Genomic DNA, 16,365 nt, shown 5'->3' with positions numbered 1-16,365 from the left:
AGCAGAGTCTTTAACCTTCTAAGTACTAAATGTGCTTTGTATCTCTCACAGGACATTTGCTGTCAAATGTTACTGTCCAATAATATTAATTTTGCTTCCTTTCTGACGAGGACTTTAAAGAATAGTTTCTATCTATCTGAATTTGGAGAGCTATAGTGTAAACCTGTATTTTCAGTCCTTTTAAAAATACAATTTAAAAATCAGCACCCATCAAACTCTATTGCTCTCTAAGGAGGTGAGGAATTGCATTAACCTGTACCTCATCTGTTATAATGTAAAACCCAGTATATTGGTAACTGTTATTCTTTGTACACCTAATACTAGATTGAATACAGTTTTATTTTCAATAGGAAATAAATGGCAACAACTTTAGATTTGTTCAGGTGTTGTTTTTTTCCTACAAACTGTTAACATGACAAAAAGAGACTTGCTAACTAGAGTGTTACTTAGTTTGGTAACCCTTGAGTTGCATAAAGATTAAAAGTTCTAATGATTTTTCCCTGTATCTGTTAATAGTATTCTGTGAAATTTGTAATGCCATAATCTCTTCTCTTCTCTTCTCTTCTCTTCTCTTCTCTTCTCTTCTCTTCTCTTCTCTTCTCTTCTCTTCTCTTCTCTTCTCTTCTCTTCTCTTCTCTTCTCTTCTCTTCTCTTCTCTTCTCTTCTCTTCTCTTCTCTTCTCTTCTCTTCTCTTCTCTTCTCTTCTCTCTTCTTCTCCTTTTCCTTTTCTTTTTCCCTTTCCCTTTTTTTTCCTTTTCCTTTTCTTTTTCCTTTTCTTTTTCCTTTTCTTTTTCCATTTCTTTTTCTTTTTCTTTTTCTTTTTCTTTTTCTTTTTCTTTTTCTTTTTCTTTTTCTTTTTCTTTTTCTTTTTCTTTTTCTTTTTTTCTTTTTCTTCCTTTGTGAGGCATTGCTCCTATTTGTCCTAGTGACACAAGGCTGCCAGCAGGAAAGCAAGCGTAGTTAATGCTCAGCTGCTCAAACCAGTCAAGCAAGCTAGCAAGTCCCAGCTGTGCTACTTGATGTTTTTTGATTGCACCTAGTCCTCAATCTGTGAACTGTTTTCTGGACTTAGATTCATCAAGCTCTGCCGCTTTAAAAACTCATGCAGGCAGGCATCCTAGGATATGCCATTATAAGCTGCTGCCAGGGGATCTTCTAGGAGATAAATGGAATCTGTGTGAAGTAAATTAGTGTGAACCAGTCAATCTGTGTGTCAGCCTCGAGCCACATCCATGGGTAACTAGCTTGCTGACTGAAAAGTCCACTGTCTTTTGCCAATCAGAGGTCTCAGCCACCAGGAAGCAGTCCTATACAACATTAGTTTCTTGGAATAATGCCTGTTTGACCAGCTAGTGAAACTCTTTGGTATACGGTACTGTACTGCCTGAGTTTACTTATTGCTTACAATTGAACTGAAAATCTTTTAAAGTCCGATAACATTTTAACAGTAGGGAGCATCACAGAAATGTCTTGGAAATAAGTACTTCCACTTTCGTACGGCAGTCATTCAGCAGTTTCATGCTGTGCTGCTGTTGGCTTTACCTCCCTATCAGTAATGCATCTTCTAGGCCATAAGGCAAAGTAATGACAATAATCTGTCCAGAAGAGGTTAATAAAGATTCTCTGTGTATATTTTTCCCCATGGATTAAGCTATTTGGAAAGCTTTGATCAAGAGATGGGACAAGTATGCAAGCTATAAAATTCACATTATGAACAGGGATATGTGAGTGTCATAAAGTGCTACACACTGTTGTTTCATTTTGTTTTTAGAAGTAAACTGAGGCAATCAACAAGAATTCTTGTGTATAAATGGAATAATTAAAAGGATTTTGGACTTGAATGCCAAATAAATCTATCTTCATGAATAATCTGGCAATAATGCAATTTTAAAAATATGGATTTCTTTATGTGTTTGATGTTCTTATAGAAGCTATTGATATACTAATAGGCAACTGTATGTGCAATATGAACTATCTCACACCATTAATCTGATGTGCAAAAAGCAAGACTTTATATATTTTTCAGAAGAAAGGACAGGACAGGAAAGGAGAGGCCATACATTTTAAGGAAGGAAGGAAAGGAAAGAAAAGGAGAAAGAGAGAGGAAGGGAAGAAGGGAGGAAGGGAGGAAGGGAGGAAGGGAGGAAGGGAGGAAGGGAGGAAGGGAGGAAAGAAGGAAGGAAGGGAGGAAAGAAGGAAGGAAGGAAGGAAGGAAGGAAGGAAGGAAGGAAGGAAGGAAGGAAGGAAGGAAGGAAGGAAGGAAGGAAGGAAGGAAGGAAGGAAGGAAGGAATAATTCTTGTAAAAATTTATTTCTACTATCTTCCAGTGACTGGATGGAGGAAAAAATAAAGGGGGGGGGGAATAAGTATAAATAACATTAATCAAATGTGATTATACTATTCAGTCCTACACCAGTTTGTTTAAAACACACACAACCGGATATTTAGGGAAACTGGATAAAAGAAAGTTGGGCTTTCTGGCTAGAGAGATTATTGAGAAGAAAAAGCAGTGTATAATGATAAAAGAATTAAAGATGGTTTGGGGTTACATTTTCCTTTTTACAATCCTCCTAAGTTTTACAGAAGCATATGCTTCAGAGCTTTGCAATAAATGCTGTGTGGGATTTTATGGGAAAGAATTTTATTTCTTGCAGCAGAACCCACTGAGACAAATTTAACTAGTTATGTACTTTATTATATATAGTACACAGAATACATGGACAGATGCTGATATAAATCATAACTAATATCAAGACAACTGCTTTAAAATTGAGTGAATGTTTCATTGCACTAATGAAACAAAAATAGGATGTCCTTTGAGAGCATAATTTGTTACATGCCACTGTATTTTAGTTGAGAGAAAAAGGGAAGTCCCTCTGGGTGAATAAAACTTCAAGGTATATTGGGGAAAAAAATCACTGAAAATTTCAGTTTTCCTGTCTGGAGTAATTCTGTCCTCATAGATATAGAGAGGGAGAAAAAAAAAAAAAAAAAAAAAAAAAAAAAAACACAACAGAGTTTTAGATGTTTTTTTATTTAAAATATATAAAAACCTTAAAACAAATTTTAGCCAATGTCACATTCAATCATCAGAAAATAACAAGTCATTCTCAATTAAGTGACAACTACATACATCAGTAGAGTATTTTCTTTGTAGTTTTTGTTGTTGTTAATTGATTGTTTGTTTTAATGGCACTAAATATTAAGAAATGACGAGCAACTGATGTCCCTTGTCACCAAGATGAATTAGTCATTTATATGACCTGAGAAATGGTTTGAGAAAACAAACAAACAAACAAAACCAACAGGGTTCAATTCAATAAGGGCAAGAGCAAGGATCTAGACTGAGTAGGATTAATCTTCTGGGGAAAGACAGGATGGGGTGGAAACTGTGGCAACAAAGGCAAACACTGTAGCAGATTCTGTAAACAGGAGCATCACCTGTAAAAACGTGTGAAGTAATCTGTGTGCTGTACTCAGCATTGGTAATATTAAGGGCACATCCCCAGCCTATCTGCCTGCTGGCACACTGCTCAGTGGTGAGTTCTATCACTGCAGTGGAAGGGTGAGTGCTCCATATGGGCTGGTGGTACTTCATTATCACCTTGTCCTGTTTCCAGTTGATTGTGGCAAGTGCTGATAATACTTCACCTGCCATTTCATGAATACTTTATGCATTTTTGTACTAGTGAAAATCAAAATGCATGGCAAAATAAAATAAAATAAAATAAAATAAAATAAAATAAAATAAATAAAATGCTAAGTAGCATAGTAATTCTCAACTTGGAGAAAAAAAAAAAAAAAGTTAAAATTTGAAAAAGGATACAACAAAAGACTGGTTGAACACCATGAACACCACAGAGAGTGTAGTGTGCAGGAGTCTTCCATATACCTTCTTCTTCCACAGAGCTGGGGAGTTTCATGTTAAGCTAGTAGGGACACACACAAACAAATGAAAGAAGATGCATCCCAGAAATTCTGTGATTCTGTGATCCCTATAAAACCATAAAAATCATAAAACCACAGAGCCTTATATGTTAAGGCAAGTTAGAATATGGGGTCTGAAAATGCTACACACTTAGGGGAAGAGTGGGAAAGTTTATGGAAGAACAATATACTGAGAGTTATTAAATATCAAACAAAACAAACAAACAAACAAAAAGAGTCTGTTTCTGGAACTAACTGAGTGTCAAAATGTAATTTAGGAGGAGTTTCTGGTGGTTTTACTGTATGGGTGTTGCATTCTTCCTTGGCATTTCCTTTTAAATTCCTTGGCATTTACTTTTAAACACTGAGGTAGACAAGTACAGTAGATGATGTTTTCTCAGTATGTGAAGGTATTCTTACTCTTTTTATGATATCTGTGAAACAACCTTTTAAAAATAGTATTCAAAACATTTATTTCCCAGTTGTCAATCTAGCTTCTTTGGTGTATTATGGTTATGGTAGACCCAATGAATCCCATTGAAGAGCAGCTGAATCTACAGAAATGAAAAATTACCAAGTTTTTCTTTTACATACCTTTTTTTCCTGCGGTTTTACTTAAATTCAGGTTGGTTTATGTTCTGCATTGGACCATAACTACACGTATAACCTATAGCCAATCTTACCTAATATCTTTGAATGAAAAATAATTTTTGTTTTGTTTTCAGCTTGTTTTGAAATGTCACATATTGAATGACAAATATGTTACTGTTTTCTCTGCAGACACACTGTGTCTAATTTATTAATCCACCTTATTAATAAAAAAGGCATATTATCAAAAAATGTGAATTGGTTGATTCACCTGCGTTATGCAAACTTTCTCCAATATATCTGCCCTGTGAAAATCGGTATGCAGAACAGGTTACCTAAACTTTAGTGTCTGATGTTTCTTTCCAGCATGGAACAAGGCTTTTCAGAGTTCAAACAAAACATATAGAAATAAGATAGTGATTAGCTGTTGCTGTAATCAGTGATTAGTACATATTCACAAAGAACAGCTTATCATTTAACAGCTCTTTTACAAGAAGACTGTTCTTTCACAGGCAGGTCACAAATGAGTTTGTGATCTCTTTGTAAATAATTTGTTTTTATTTTTTTGGAACTTGAAATATTTGGAAACTATTTACATAAATGTTTCATTGAATACTCTGATCTGATAACATTCATTTACCATTCTAAATTCCATACTTATCTTGTCTTTTTCTTTCTTTTTTAATGTTTTAATATAAGAGAATCAAATTCAGTAAACAACTCTGAAGAGCTTATTAAGATATATCAGAAAAATTACCACAGTCCTCAAGATTGATTCTATACAATGAAGATTTACATCACTTTACATATGAAGTTCAAGGTCTTTTGCATCTATGAAATCTGTCCTTTTTCCTTACTTCCATGCTAACAAGGGTAATTTCTACTATCCGTGTTTTAAGAAAACATGGATAAAGAACATATCATTGGGGTTATGTCAGAAATTTTTGTTTCCTAACCTTTTTCTCTGACACATAGATTTGGGGTTTATTTGAACTCCAGAAATTTACATCACTTCAGCTACATAAATTAGCTTTCAAATGGAAACAAACATAATGTTAAGGTCCATTTAAGTCCAGAATAAGATGGAATATCCTCAGAATAAGTAATGATCATACCATTTATGGTTACATCAGTTCTGAAATTCCATCAATAACCTAGGTATAATCAATTCAAAACAATATTTCCCCTATTGATATTTGAACATAAAATCACATTCCTGTAGCTGAGAATACAGTAAAGTAGGTTTCAGTTTTACAATTTTTTGATTTTTTTCCATGATTACATAATGCCATTTTTTAACTTTCACTCTTTATTTGGGCCAGACTGTTCTTGTCTTATTTTTAACTTTTCAATTCCCTTTGTTCTTCTGTCTTTTGTGATATTTTTAAGGAACCTTCCTCTTCAAATAGAGCATGTAATACATTTATTGTGTGTTTAAAAAAAAAAAAAAAGATGTGAAGACCTTTGCCTAGGTCCCTTTCTTTTCGCACTGCATGCACTATTATATAACTTCACAAACTAGGATATTGTGAAGTTTATTTGCCTGTATTATCTAGGGAGATATGTGTATTTAGAGGTAAGTGACAAAGCTAAGATACTCATCCCTCACTTGCACCAGTGACCTTATCCTGGTTTTCTGAAACATTCACTTGCTGACCTCACCCTTGCTGGCTGAACATCATTCTCCAGCAGCTTTTTACTTTAGTTATCTAGAGATCTGCTTCTCCATCGCTGTGAAAACCCTTCCCATCTGTACATTCCACTTCCTCAAATTTGTTGCTAACAGCTCTTTCCCAATCAACTATTGATGACAGCGTTTCATTGTTGTTTTCCATCATTAGTCGGATGGTATGAGCTCTACCCATGACCCTTTTTTAAATCAATTTTGTCTCTCTTGGGCTCCTCTGACTCCATCTTCTGAAGAATCTCCCCTTATCTCTGCAATCTTTACTTAAGCATATCACATGGAGATTCTTCTGTTTTGTCCAGGGATCTGCTAGACTCTCATTTGATTTCTTTCTTGTTCAATTCACACTTTCTTTCTGATGTATGCCATCTGTGTATGGACCTCCTTATAGCTGTCTTCTCTTCATTATCAGAACTCAAACAGATATGTGATAATGAAGAGAATCAGATCTGGTGGTTCCACTGATGTTTGTCATGATTGCAGAATAAACAACTAAATCAGAGCTCTTCATCATCTCTTTCAAACCTTCTCTCTCCTTACTTTCTGATTTTGTGATTCTGTCCTTAAATCTATGTCCTAACAAAACCCTCTAATACGTCTCTTTTGCATGTTTGGTCCTGGCCTGATTCAGAGCCCTCACTCCGCTATGTTTTTGGACACACTTTGTGTCAAAAATAGTTCACATTCTGCATGTATTTCATCTGAGAGGCAAGATTTCAAGTCCAGTTTAGGAAATGGCTAAAGGATTGTGTGCCCAGTACCCCAGCTACATATTGTCTTCTTTGTATTTGATTTGACAGAAAGGGCTGAACAGAAGGGAAAATGCATTGCATATGTTACATATGATAATGAGTTTATACTGTTTGGTCCTTCCCGCATAGGTGCCCCAAAGATTTTTTTCAGAGGTGTGAATTTTGCCTCAACATCACACCACATTTTAAATTAGACATCAAGTAAGCATTCTTCTTCCCTTGGAATCACCTTACCTTAATTAAACTAATATTACCTAGCTTTTAGTAACTAGACCCAAGAAAAACAGTGATAGTTTGAAAAGGATGGCCACTCAGAGTTACTTACTGGATAAAAATACACCTCACAACTTATCCTCAAGTCAGGAACTTCAGGTCCATTCATTTTGAAAGTCTAACTCTGAATTTTTGGTGACTGTTATGTTGTTTAGAGAAGATAGCTATTGTGATTTTTCTCATCCTCTCCAGAGTCATAGCTGTATGTTTTGTTTTCTCCCTTTTATCATAGTATTCTCTGTTGGAAATTTTCCTATTGCTCTACTTCAGAGGAGTTCTGACTTCTAAATTCGTACAGCTGTAATGGCTCTATCTATCACTCAGCACAGCAGAGCTCGGTGCTTAATAGGAAGAACTGTTTTAGAAAGAATGTTCTAATAAATCTGTCACAGAACAAATATATAAATACAATACACACACTTGTGGTTTCCAGTTTGTCTTTTTGAAGTGGGAAACCTGGCCTTCATATAAATTTGAAAATTATTTAAATATTGTAAAAATCAGACAAAACCACAGACATCTATGAAAACATTTCTTCCAGCACATGTTGTAGCATTTTCTTGAATGAACAAGAACATATTTTATTTACTGTAAGTTGTTCTTCACTGTCAATGCACCTCATGCAGATAATTTTGTCAACACTTCAGTGGTAGAGGTATGAACTAAAACGCCTCTTTATGTGGATAAGTTGACTGTTGTTACACGTTTACTAGCTGTATGGTTAGAAACTTAAAGACTGCTTTTGCTTGGTTGCCATCTGCAGCAGATGTTTTTAGGAAACTATTTTTTTTCAGTTGAAATGTGCAGTGTTAGTATCAAAGATTTTACTATTTTATTCTGTTTTAATGTTGTATTTTCAAGGGTCTAACTCCACAATTGTGCTGAAGCATGATTGCTTCAAGCGGATCCTGTGTAGGTGTAGGAGTCAAGAATGATGGAAACTTTTGGTGACCTGGGATCAATAGCTGCAAGCTGATGGAAAGTGAAGAATGTCGAAGTGGAATATGTGTATTTTGAGGTCTTCCTGCCTTAATAATGCCCTGATGCCTTGTTAATTCACTCATAATTTTGGCAAATTTAAATTGGTCCGGTAAAAAACAAAAACAAATCCATCAAAAGTTAAAACGGAATAATTCTTTCTTTAAATGGTACTTGTTTTAAAAACAGGATAAATCTGTGCTGGAATTGTTTATAGCCATTGTGATCCCAACCCACATGGACTGGAAGCCTGGAACTTTTCTTAGTTTTGTAGATATTAGGGAAAAAACAAGTCAGCACCATTTATTTAAGAAATGAGATCAGCTTTTAATTAATCAGAGTTTTAATGGGACTGAAAATTTGAGATCTACTCTTTGTTCTTCTTTAATGCATTTTTGGTTCCATATGAAGATATTGAGCAGGAGAGAGAAATTAACATTGTCAAGATAAAAACCTTTATTCTTTTCAGCAAAACTCGTGATTTTTTTTTTAAACCAAGAGAATTAAAAAGTCATATACAGACAAATAACTATTTCCATTAAAATATTTTTCTACTCTAAAATTAAAATGGTTTTAGCGATTAAGTAAATGAAATCAAATTTTACCATATCTAAACTGCAATTGAGTCTATTTTCTTCTGCATGCTATTATAGCTATATATATTATGTAGTTATAAACATATATATTATAATTATAACTAATTTTATTACAGATTCAAGCTTGTTATATTCAACATGTTTTAATCTTAAAATGGATGTAATTTCTCTCCTGGTGAATGACTCCAGTAGTTGCAAAACCAGCTAATTGGTCTTTTTTGTTGTTTACTGGGTTCTTTACTGAAACAGAAAAGCACTTATTATGACTACTAAATTAATTTATTATTTTTGGCTTATATAAGAAAAAAAAATCTTGTTGTTTGTTCTTTACTTCAAAGAGATCAAATTTAAGCCAATGCCTCAAACTTCTCCCCAGATGAATTCTTGTCTATAGACTTTTCAAATGCGTTATGGTTGCATATATGTACTTTGAGTTTTGGTTTTATTTAAATCTATCATTTGAGTTTATAATTTATATTTTCAGCATTGAATGATCTGCAGAAGATCAGGAAGTCTTTGTTTCTGGATATATTACATTTCTCTCTCCCCCTGTTTTTATTCTTTATTGCTCCAGTTAGTGCACTGAAGCATGACAAGAGCTCAAACTCAGCAAACTTCCAAGATGTGGAGGATGTGCCTGACAGATGTGTCTTGGAAGAGTCTGAGAGTCCAGGTGAGAACTATTTAAAGACAGTCACCAAGTATCAAGTGATAAATCTGACGCAGCTTTTGGGTCTGTGAAAAAGGCACATTGTAATGCTGTTTCCTTTTTAGCAGCTGCAATGTCAAATTAATGGTCACCTCCAGGGGTCACAGTATGGAGCTGTTATCCTTTCCTCTTTCATCAACAATTCAGGTCTTAGAAAGGATAAAGGCTTTATGACCAAAAAGAAAGCTGACACTACCAGTTCATTATAATTAGTTTTGGACTATACTGCTTAGTTAATATATGTATGATGTCTGACCCTTTGAAGGTAGCATGAGATTATGAAAACTTAGAAGCACTGTATATACTGCAGTTGAATGTAGCAGTGGACATTCAAACACTGTATCTCTGGAGGAAAGCAAATTGGTAGTGTTGAGTAGCTTGATTCTTTTCTCTAAATCAGTTCACAATCATGATTTCATTTTAATGACTCTTAACATTGATTCAGCTAAATAGAGGAACATCCATAAAGTGCATTATTTTTGGTGACTAAAAGATTTATCTTCATGTAGTTTCATTATCTTTCTAGTTATGGGATATCTAAGAAATTTATTAAATGATTCCCAAAGGGAAACAATTAAATATCAAATGTATCCAGTCACAGATGATTAAAAATGTTCTGTGTGACTGAATATTAAGATCTTTCAAACAAGCTGTGAGTTTGACCCACATACAACATATATGTAACCTGGATGTAGCACTCATTAGTGAAAGAGTTAAACATCTTTCTTAACGTGGTATTTTCCTTTCCTGCCTTATCTGGTGTCTGTGTACCCTCTTGCATCTTTGTGTGCTGATCCGTGTATCATATTTTTGATTCATCGTCTCTGCGGCCTGTCAGCTTAGTTAAGAGATTTCCAAATCTTGCAGCCTGTGCTGACAGGGGGCAGCTGCCAACAGTCCCCTGATCCTTCCCCAAGGAACACTGCTGAGATTTAATTTTCAGTCAAAGGGTGCAGTCTGAAATCCATGTCAGGTCCCCTAAGTCATCTCAGAACCCAGAAAGGACCCCTGTCTGGGGGATTATATTTCAGTGCACTCCACTCCTCCAAGATTCCTTGGGAGTTCAACTGCTGTCATATACCTGATTTGAACTACATTCCCTTTTCATCTTTTCCACAGAAGTGAACACCAGTATACGTTAGAATAATTGAAACCAATGAATTGTAAATCCATATTCACTTTAAAGCCACATTGTCTTGGACTCACTGCTGTACAGCAGAAGGCAGCATGAGATTTAGAAAGAAATAGGTAAGCTACTTGAAAAGGAGACCAGTTTAATTTCTTATCAAGGCTACATCAAGCTATCTGTGGCAGATGACACCTCCTTCAGAAAATATCTGTAGTCTCTTCTACGAGTATGCACAAAAATGTGGATTGGCCATCCAAGTTCTGATCTGTTTGGAAGTGAGAAAGAATTTAAACAAAGTGGTACTAACGCACTGAGGTGAGAATTAATGTGCCCTTAAGATAGCTTTAATTTTAATCTTGATTTAAATTATTCTGTGGGGCAAAATGCACGCATTTGGATGGAAACTTGAATATCCAATTCTGCCTTCTGCATGACTATATGGAAAGAATAAAAAACTGTCAGGAGGTGAATATTGACTAGCAAAAATACATGTTGATAAAGCATATAAACTTAAAAACTGAGTTCCATTCAGTCTATCTGACATCATTAAACTGGTAATAAACAATGAATTACTCTGGCTTTTGTTTCTGTCCATTCCTGCATTTTAAGACATCTTGTCTTCTAGGTCTGAAAACCTCAGGAGATTTCACTACTGGTCTCACTGCTTTCCACTGAGAATTTGTGGCTTGGTTGTCATGGAGACATCGTATTTCTCCAAGAATTGCTCATATTGATCCGTGGACAGGCGTAAATGGCCAGGCGAATGTGAGGAGTAAAGGGGGTTGGGCAGTACTATAAAATGACCAGAGGTTATGGGTCAGAAATAAGCTCATAGCAAACACTTAGGTAAAGAGAAAGAAACAGTTTCATTTTGTTTCAGGATTTCGTTTTTGCACTATATGCCATTGTCTTCTTTCACTATAGACTGAAAGAAACTTGTTAGTCACTTGTCATGTCAGATCTTTGGTGCTTGTCCTGACACAGCTGTCAGCCTTCCAGCTCTGTGCAGTTCAGGGACACACAACAAAGAGCTAGGAACATGAATTATTTATTGCTCCTTGTGCGGATGAAATTCTGTGATAAGAAATTAAGACACTTCTGACAGAAGTGCTTGTTTGAAAGGAAAGATTTGGTAACAGAATACATTCTCTTAAAACTTACTACTTACTTTTAGAAGCAAACATTGAAACAATAATGCGACATTCACTTGGGTATGATTATCTGTAGTGTTTCTCAGATGCTTTAACTTCAGAATGGATCTTGGAATTTGAGAGTGCCTGGGAGGTCAGAATTTGATTTGATGAATCCTGGGACTTTAGAAGCACTCTCTCTCATATTCAAAGTCTCAGCAAACTTACAAATTTGTTTTTATGTAAGAGTTGTATGTATGTATTTTTTGCAGAATCTGTTGCAGTTTGCTTACCATATGTTGATATATGCACAAAAGTGACATTAAGAAATATGTTGACTTTATTTATCTCTTCTGATGGGGAAAAGGTGAAAGTATGACAATATACCTGTAAGAAATTCCAACTATTTCAAGAAAAGGTTATTTATGACAACTTCTACCAGAATCAGTAAGGCTTTAGATGCATAGAGCAGCCATTAACAGACACATCTGTGTACTGTGTTTTCTGATGCTGAAAGGTACAGTATCTAACCTTGACATTAGACTTAGAATTATTTTCAAAGTGATCTTAGTTTTCTAAAATCACATAAAGCATACTTGGCTAGTTTTGCTTTCACACTTTCTACATGTCTGCACATTATCTCACTGCTCCAGATGTAGGCTTCCAGCAGTCATGGAAAAACATATATACTCTGATGGCAGGAATCTATCTGACTACCCAAGACCCCAGTCTGAGATTTACCTGTGATTTCTTATATTCAATGTGTGATCCGAACTACTCTTAGATGGGAAATGAAACCCTTCAACCTGCACTTTTCTCTTGGATAATTCACAGCAAACACTTTTCACTTGTGATGGACACAGGTAAATATCAGACTGCAGTTTCTTGTCTAAGCGAAATAGATTTTAGTTTCTCCCTTCATGTGCCTACAAGCTGCCATTATCCGTGATAGTGGTTCATGTCTATTTTAGCCCACACACAGCGGAGATACAGGGTTTCTCTCCCAGATGCCTAATAGTAGGTTTATCACTGCCATTTTCCCCACATGCTGAGGACTACTTCTGTTTGATATGCAAAGCCTTGGCTTTTCAAACTTGCCTCTGCTCTTGCCTTGAACATAATAATCAGATAAGAATTGCAACAGCCTTTTGCAGAACTTAACTTTTAATCATACCAACCCCCCATAAAGAGTTTGGTATCACTTAGAATGCTTCTTCAGTATAAATATTCTCAGCACAGTTTTCCATTTTATCAGTCAAATTTTCCACATTTAGAGAAATTGAGAAGGAGGCTGAAACTGGCCAAACTTAGGTGTCCAAGTTAGAGTTCTAGGTCTGAGCTACTCACCCAAGTTTTCTTGTGTAAACAATGGTGGAAAATTCACACTCCTAAAGGCAGATCACCCTATTCAAAGGGAGTTGCTTAAGATAAATTTTAAGGGAATTGAAAATGCTCAGAATTTTGTCGGTTAAAATCTGAGAGGAATGCAGCATGACTTGACACAGCTGGAGATGTCTTAGCTTCCATATGGGCTGCAGTCCCACTAAGGAGGCTTCTGCAAGCATAACTCTTATGAGAAAAATGAATAGATTGGAGCTGGAGTTAGGAGCAACAATGTAGGCACAGATATCCCTTGCTTCTTATTTCCTCCAATGCAGATTTTGCACCAGACTAGGCAGTAGTTTATTATTTTGCTAGGTAATACAGGGAAATTGACCCTGAACAGCTCAAAATCAAGCAAAGAAACAAAAAACAACCGAAAGCTGTAGATTTAAATTATAAATGGGTTTTCTATCTCTTACATGAAAACCATGTAAATAGTGAGAAATCTATATACTTATGGCCTTCAGTAGCCAGGAAGACTGGCTGAGTCAAGTGGCGCCTTCTGCAGCTCATGATCCTCCCATGCGTTCATTGCAAAAACATTGTACATACTATATTTTTCCTTCTTCATTCAGGACGTAATGTAATTCTGGTTGTATAACACTTAATAGTGAAAATACAAGCAGTTTTCACAGGCTAACATAGTTGCATGTCCTAGGTAGACCTTGTCACAGAGATGAGAAAGGTCTCTGACTGCTCCTAAAGTACCATCTGTTAGAAAAGGAATTGCAGCAAATAGAAATGAGAATATGGAGATGTATCAAGAAGAATAGATTCCTATTAGCCACAGTGTGCTTAAATATTCACCGCTACAATTGTGATTATCTTGTTATCAACCAAGTTATAATTACTTTCTTGAATATTGTTACTAGCTCCAAGTTCCTTCCATCAACTGAAGACTACGTTATTTACATCAGCACTATGTCATCTTTATCTATATTGTTCAGTACGCTGGCAGGAGGTATTCAGTAGATTGACAAGTGTGTGCAGCACCCTAGAAAAGCATGATTTTATTTTTTTGTATTTGCATCACCATCAATAGTAGTTAGCAGTAGATGTGAGCTGGAGTGCTGGAGGCTGTTCACAGGCACTGATAGCCCATAGTACTCATCAACTGTGTATAAAATATTATTGGCTAGGTGTAAGTCCAGAAATTAAAGTCCATAAGAATTTCACTGCAGTAGATGCAATGTCGCATCCTGTCAGCATTCAGGGTTGCAAGTATTATGACTCATTTTTTGTTTGATTGGTTGATTTTGTTTGGTTATACATAGTAAATCAAAGTGTAAAAACAGAAGACTACCTCAGTGGACATTTATGACACATATGCAGAGAGATGATAATATGATAAACTGAGAAGATAGCTATTATATTGGGAAAAAATAGTGTGTGCTTCTTTCTCTGTGCTCATGTATTCATAAAGTGTGCCATGTCTATTTAAACAGTGTTTCTAATAGAAGCATTATTTTAAATTCAGGTGGTAAATGTTGTCATATATTAAATGGGAAAAAATCATGAAGCTAAAAATTGATGGTTGAGATTGCTTTTCTGTAGAATTCCAATTAACTGTGACAGAGTTAAACTATAATGACTTGTTAATATAGCTTCCTATCAGTTCTGTGATATAATATATATATATAGCTGTTATATATACATATAGTTGATATAATAGCTGTTTATGGCTATTATAGAATATTTTCTCTGGAAAGGATATATATAAAACTTGAAAATAGTATTATCAGAGGAAACATAAATAATTTACTAACTTTATCAGAAATTATCTTCCAGCTGATCCACTAAAAAGTGTTCCGTTAAAAGATGTTAAAAAAAAAAAAGAGAGAGAGAGAGAGAGAAAACAGTAAGAGGAAAAAAGAAAAAAAAAAAGAAGAAAAAAAAAAAAAGGAGAGTAGGACTGTTCAGCAAAAATTCTGGGGAAGGCTATAAATTTTCTTAAGCTATTTTGGTTCCACATTGCCTCTTGCAATATAGAAATTGTGATGCAAACAGAACAGAACAGTTTTCTAGAGGTATATTTGTGCTCTTTTTTTTAACCCTAGTGTGTTGATGCTGAAAGTTTTATTTCCATTACAAAAGTTATAAATTATTACTCTAACAAAAGATTGTCAAATAATTTAAAAAATTTTTTGCTTACTGCTTCAAACTGTACAGTCATTAAACCAAATTAATACATTTATTTCTTTTCCAGATGATATGAAGGCACATCCATGGATATCTAAGGTGTGCTCCTGTAAGGTGTGTTAGAAAAACCCTACTTAGCTGAAAGAATGAGAAGATCCCAAAGAGCAGCCAATAAATAGGACATACGTGGTGTGGACATGGAACAGCTTGCTGTAGCTATTATCTTATACCTTTAATAATTCATTTTCAGAAGAAATATCTTTCATAAGATCTGCCACTTTTTGCTAATTTATTGACTTCAATTCACACTTTAATTGTTTATAGATTTATGTTTATTCAATTTAATTTCAATAGTTCTAACAGAAAATATCAAGTCCTTATTATGAGATATTTTTCAGTAGTTTAAGTAGTGACTCCGAATCTTACAACATTGACTGACCATAAAACTCTTGCCTCACTTTTAATATTCTGTTGTATACAACTAATTTAAACAAGCTAATTCATTTTTTTCTCTCTCCTTGGCTCTGACTGTTATTACCATTAACATTTTAACACTGAACAAAAAACAAATTTGAAAAAAAATCAAGAATTTTCTATGATTTAAAGGAAAAATGTATAGTTTGAATTAAATGTGGAATATCTAGAAACAATAAAGTAAAATTTTTGTGTGCACAGGACAGCATGGATAATTGATTTTAAATCTGGTCTTTTCTAGCATGTAAATTTTCCTTTTATAAATAGTGCCAGCACTGTCATCTGAAGAAATGTGGTGCCAGTATGAATATGGAGAAGCCCATCTGTGTCCTATTCTCAAATGATGCACTTTGTTGAATTGTATTTGTGCTCTTGGGGAAAAACATTTAAACTTTTTTGTCCTTATTTAAAAAAAAAAAAAAAACAGGTTTGGAAAATATGTGCAGTTGATTAGACTCATATCTCCTAAAGTTCTGAGAAATTTATGCTGGCTTGACAAAGAACAGCCACACAGAGTGGTAAACTTTCTGTATTACCAATTGTAGGAGTGCTAATGAAGTCAAAGGGACTTGTGGATGTGTTCTGGATCTGTATCTCATG

The 16,365-nt window shown here is 34.9% G+C and overlaps 1 protein-coding gene across 1 annotated transcript in view; it reads left to right on the top strand.

Moving 5' to 3' along the window:
* The window catches only part of WDR72 (WD repeat domain 72), a gene marked incomplete at both ends in the record, with an annotated part of 110,060 nt that extends 94,646 nt beyond the window's left edge, over nt 1-15,414 (top strand). The window contains 2 exons of the mRNA XM_084293161.1: nt 9,376-9,474; nt 15,359-15,414. Of these exons, the coding sequence (XP_084149287.1) occupies nt 9,376-9,474; nt 15,359-15,414 (155 nt within the window). The remainder of the gene's footprint in view (nt 1-9,375; nt 9,475-15,358) is intronic.
* Between the last annotated feature and the right edge of the window lie 951 nt (nt 15,415-16,365).

This window comes from Netta rufina (assembly GCF_964035555.1).
Source record: "Netta rufina genome assembly, chromosome: 11".
Classification (NCBI taxonomy): domain Eukaryota; kingdom Metazoa; phylum Chordata; class Aves; order Anseriformes; family Anatidae; genus Netta; species Netta rufina.
Note: the sequence above shows the minus strand (reverse complement) of the source record. Positions and strands in the feature narration are given on the sequence as shown.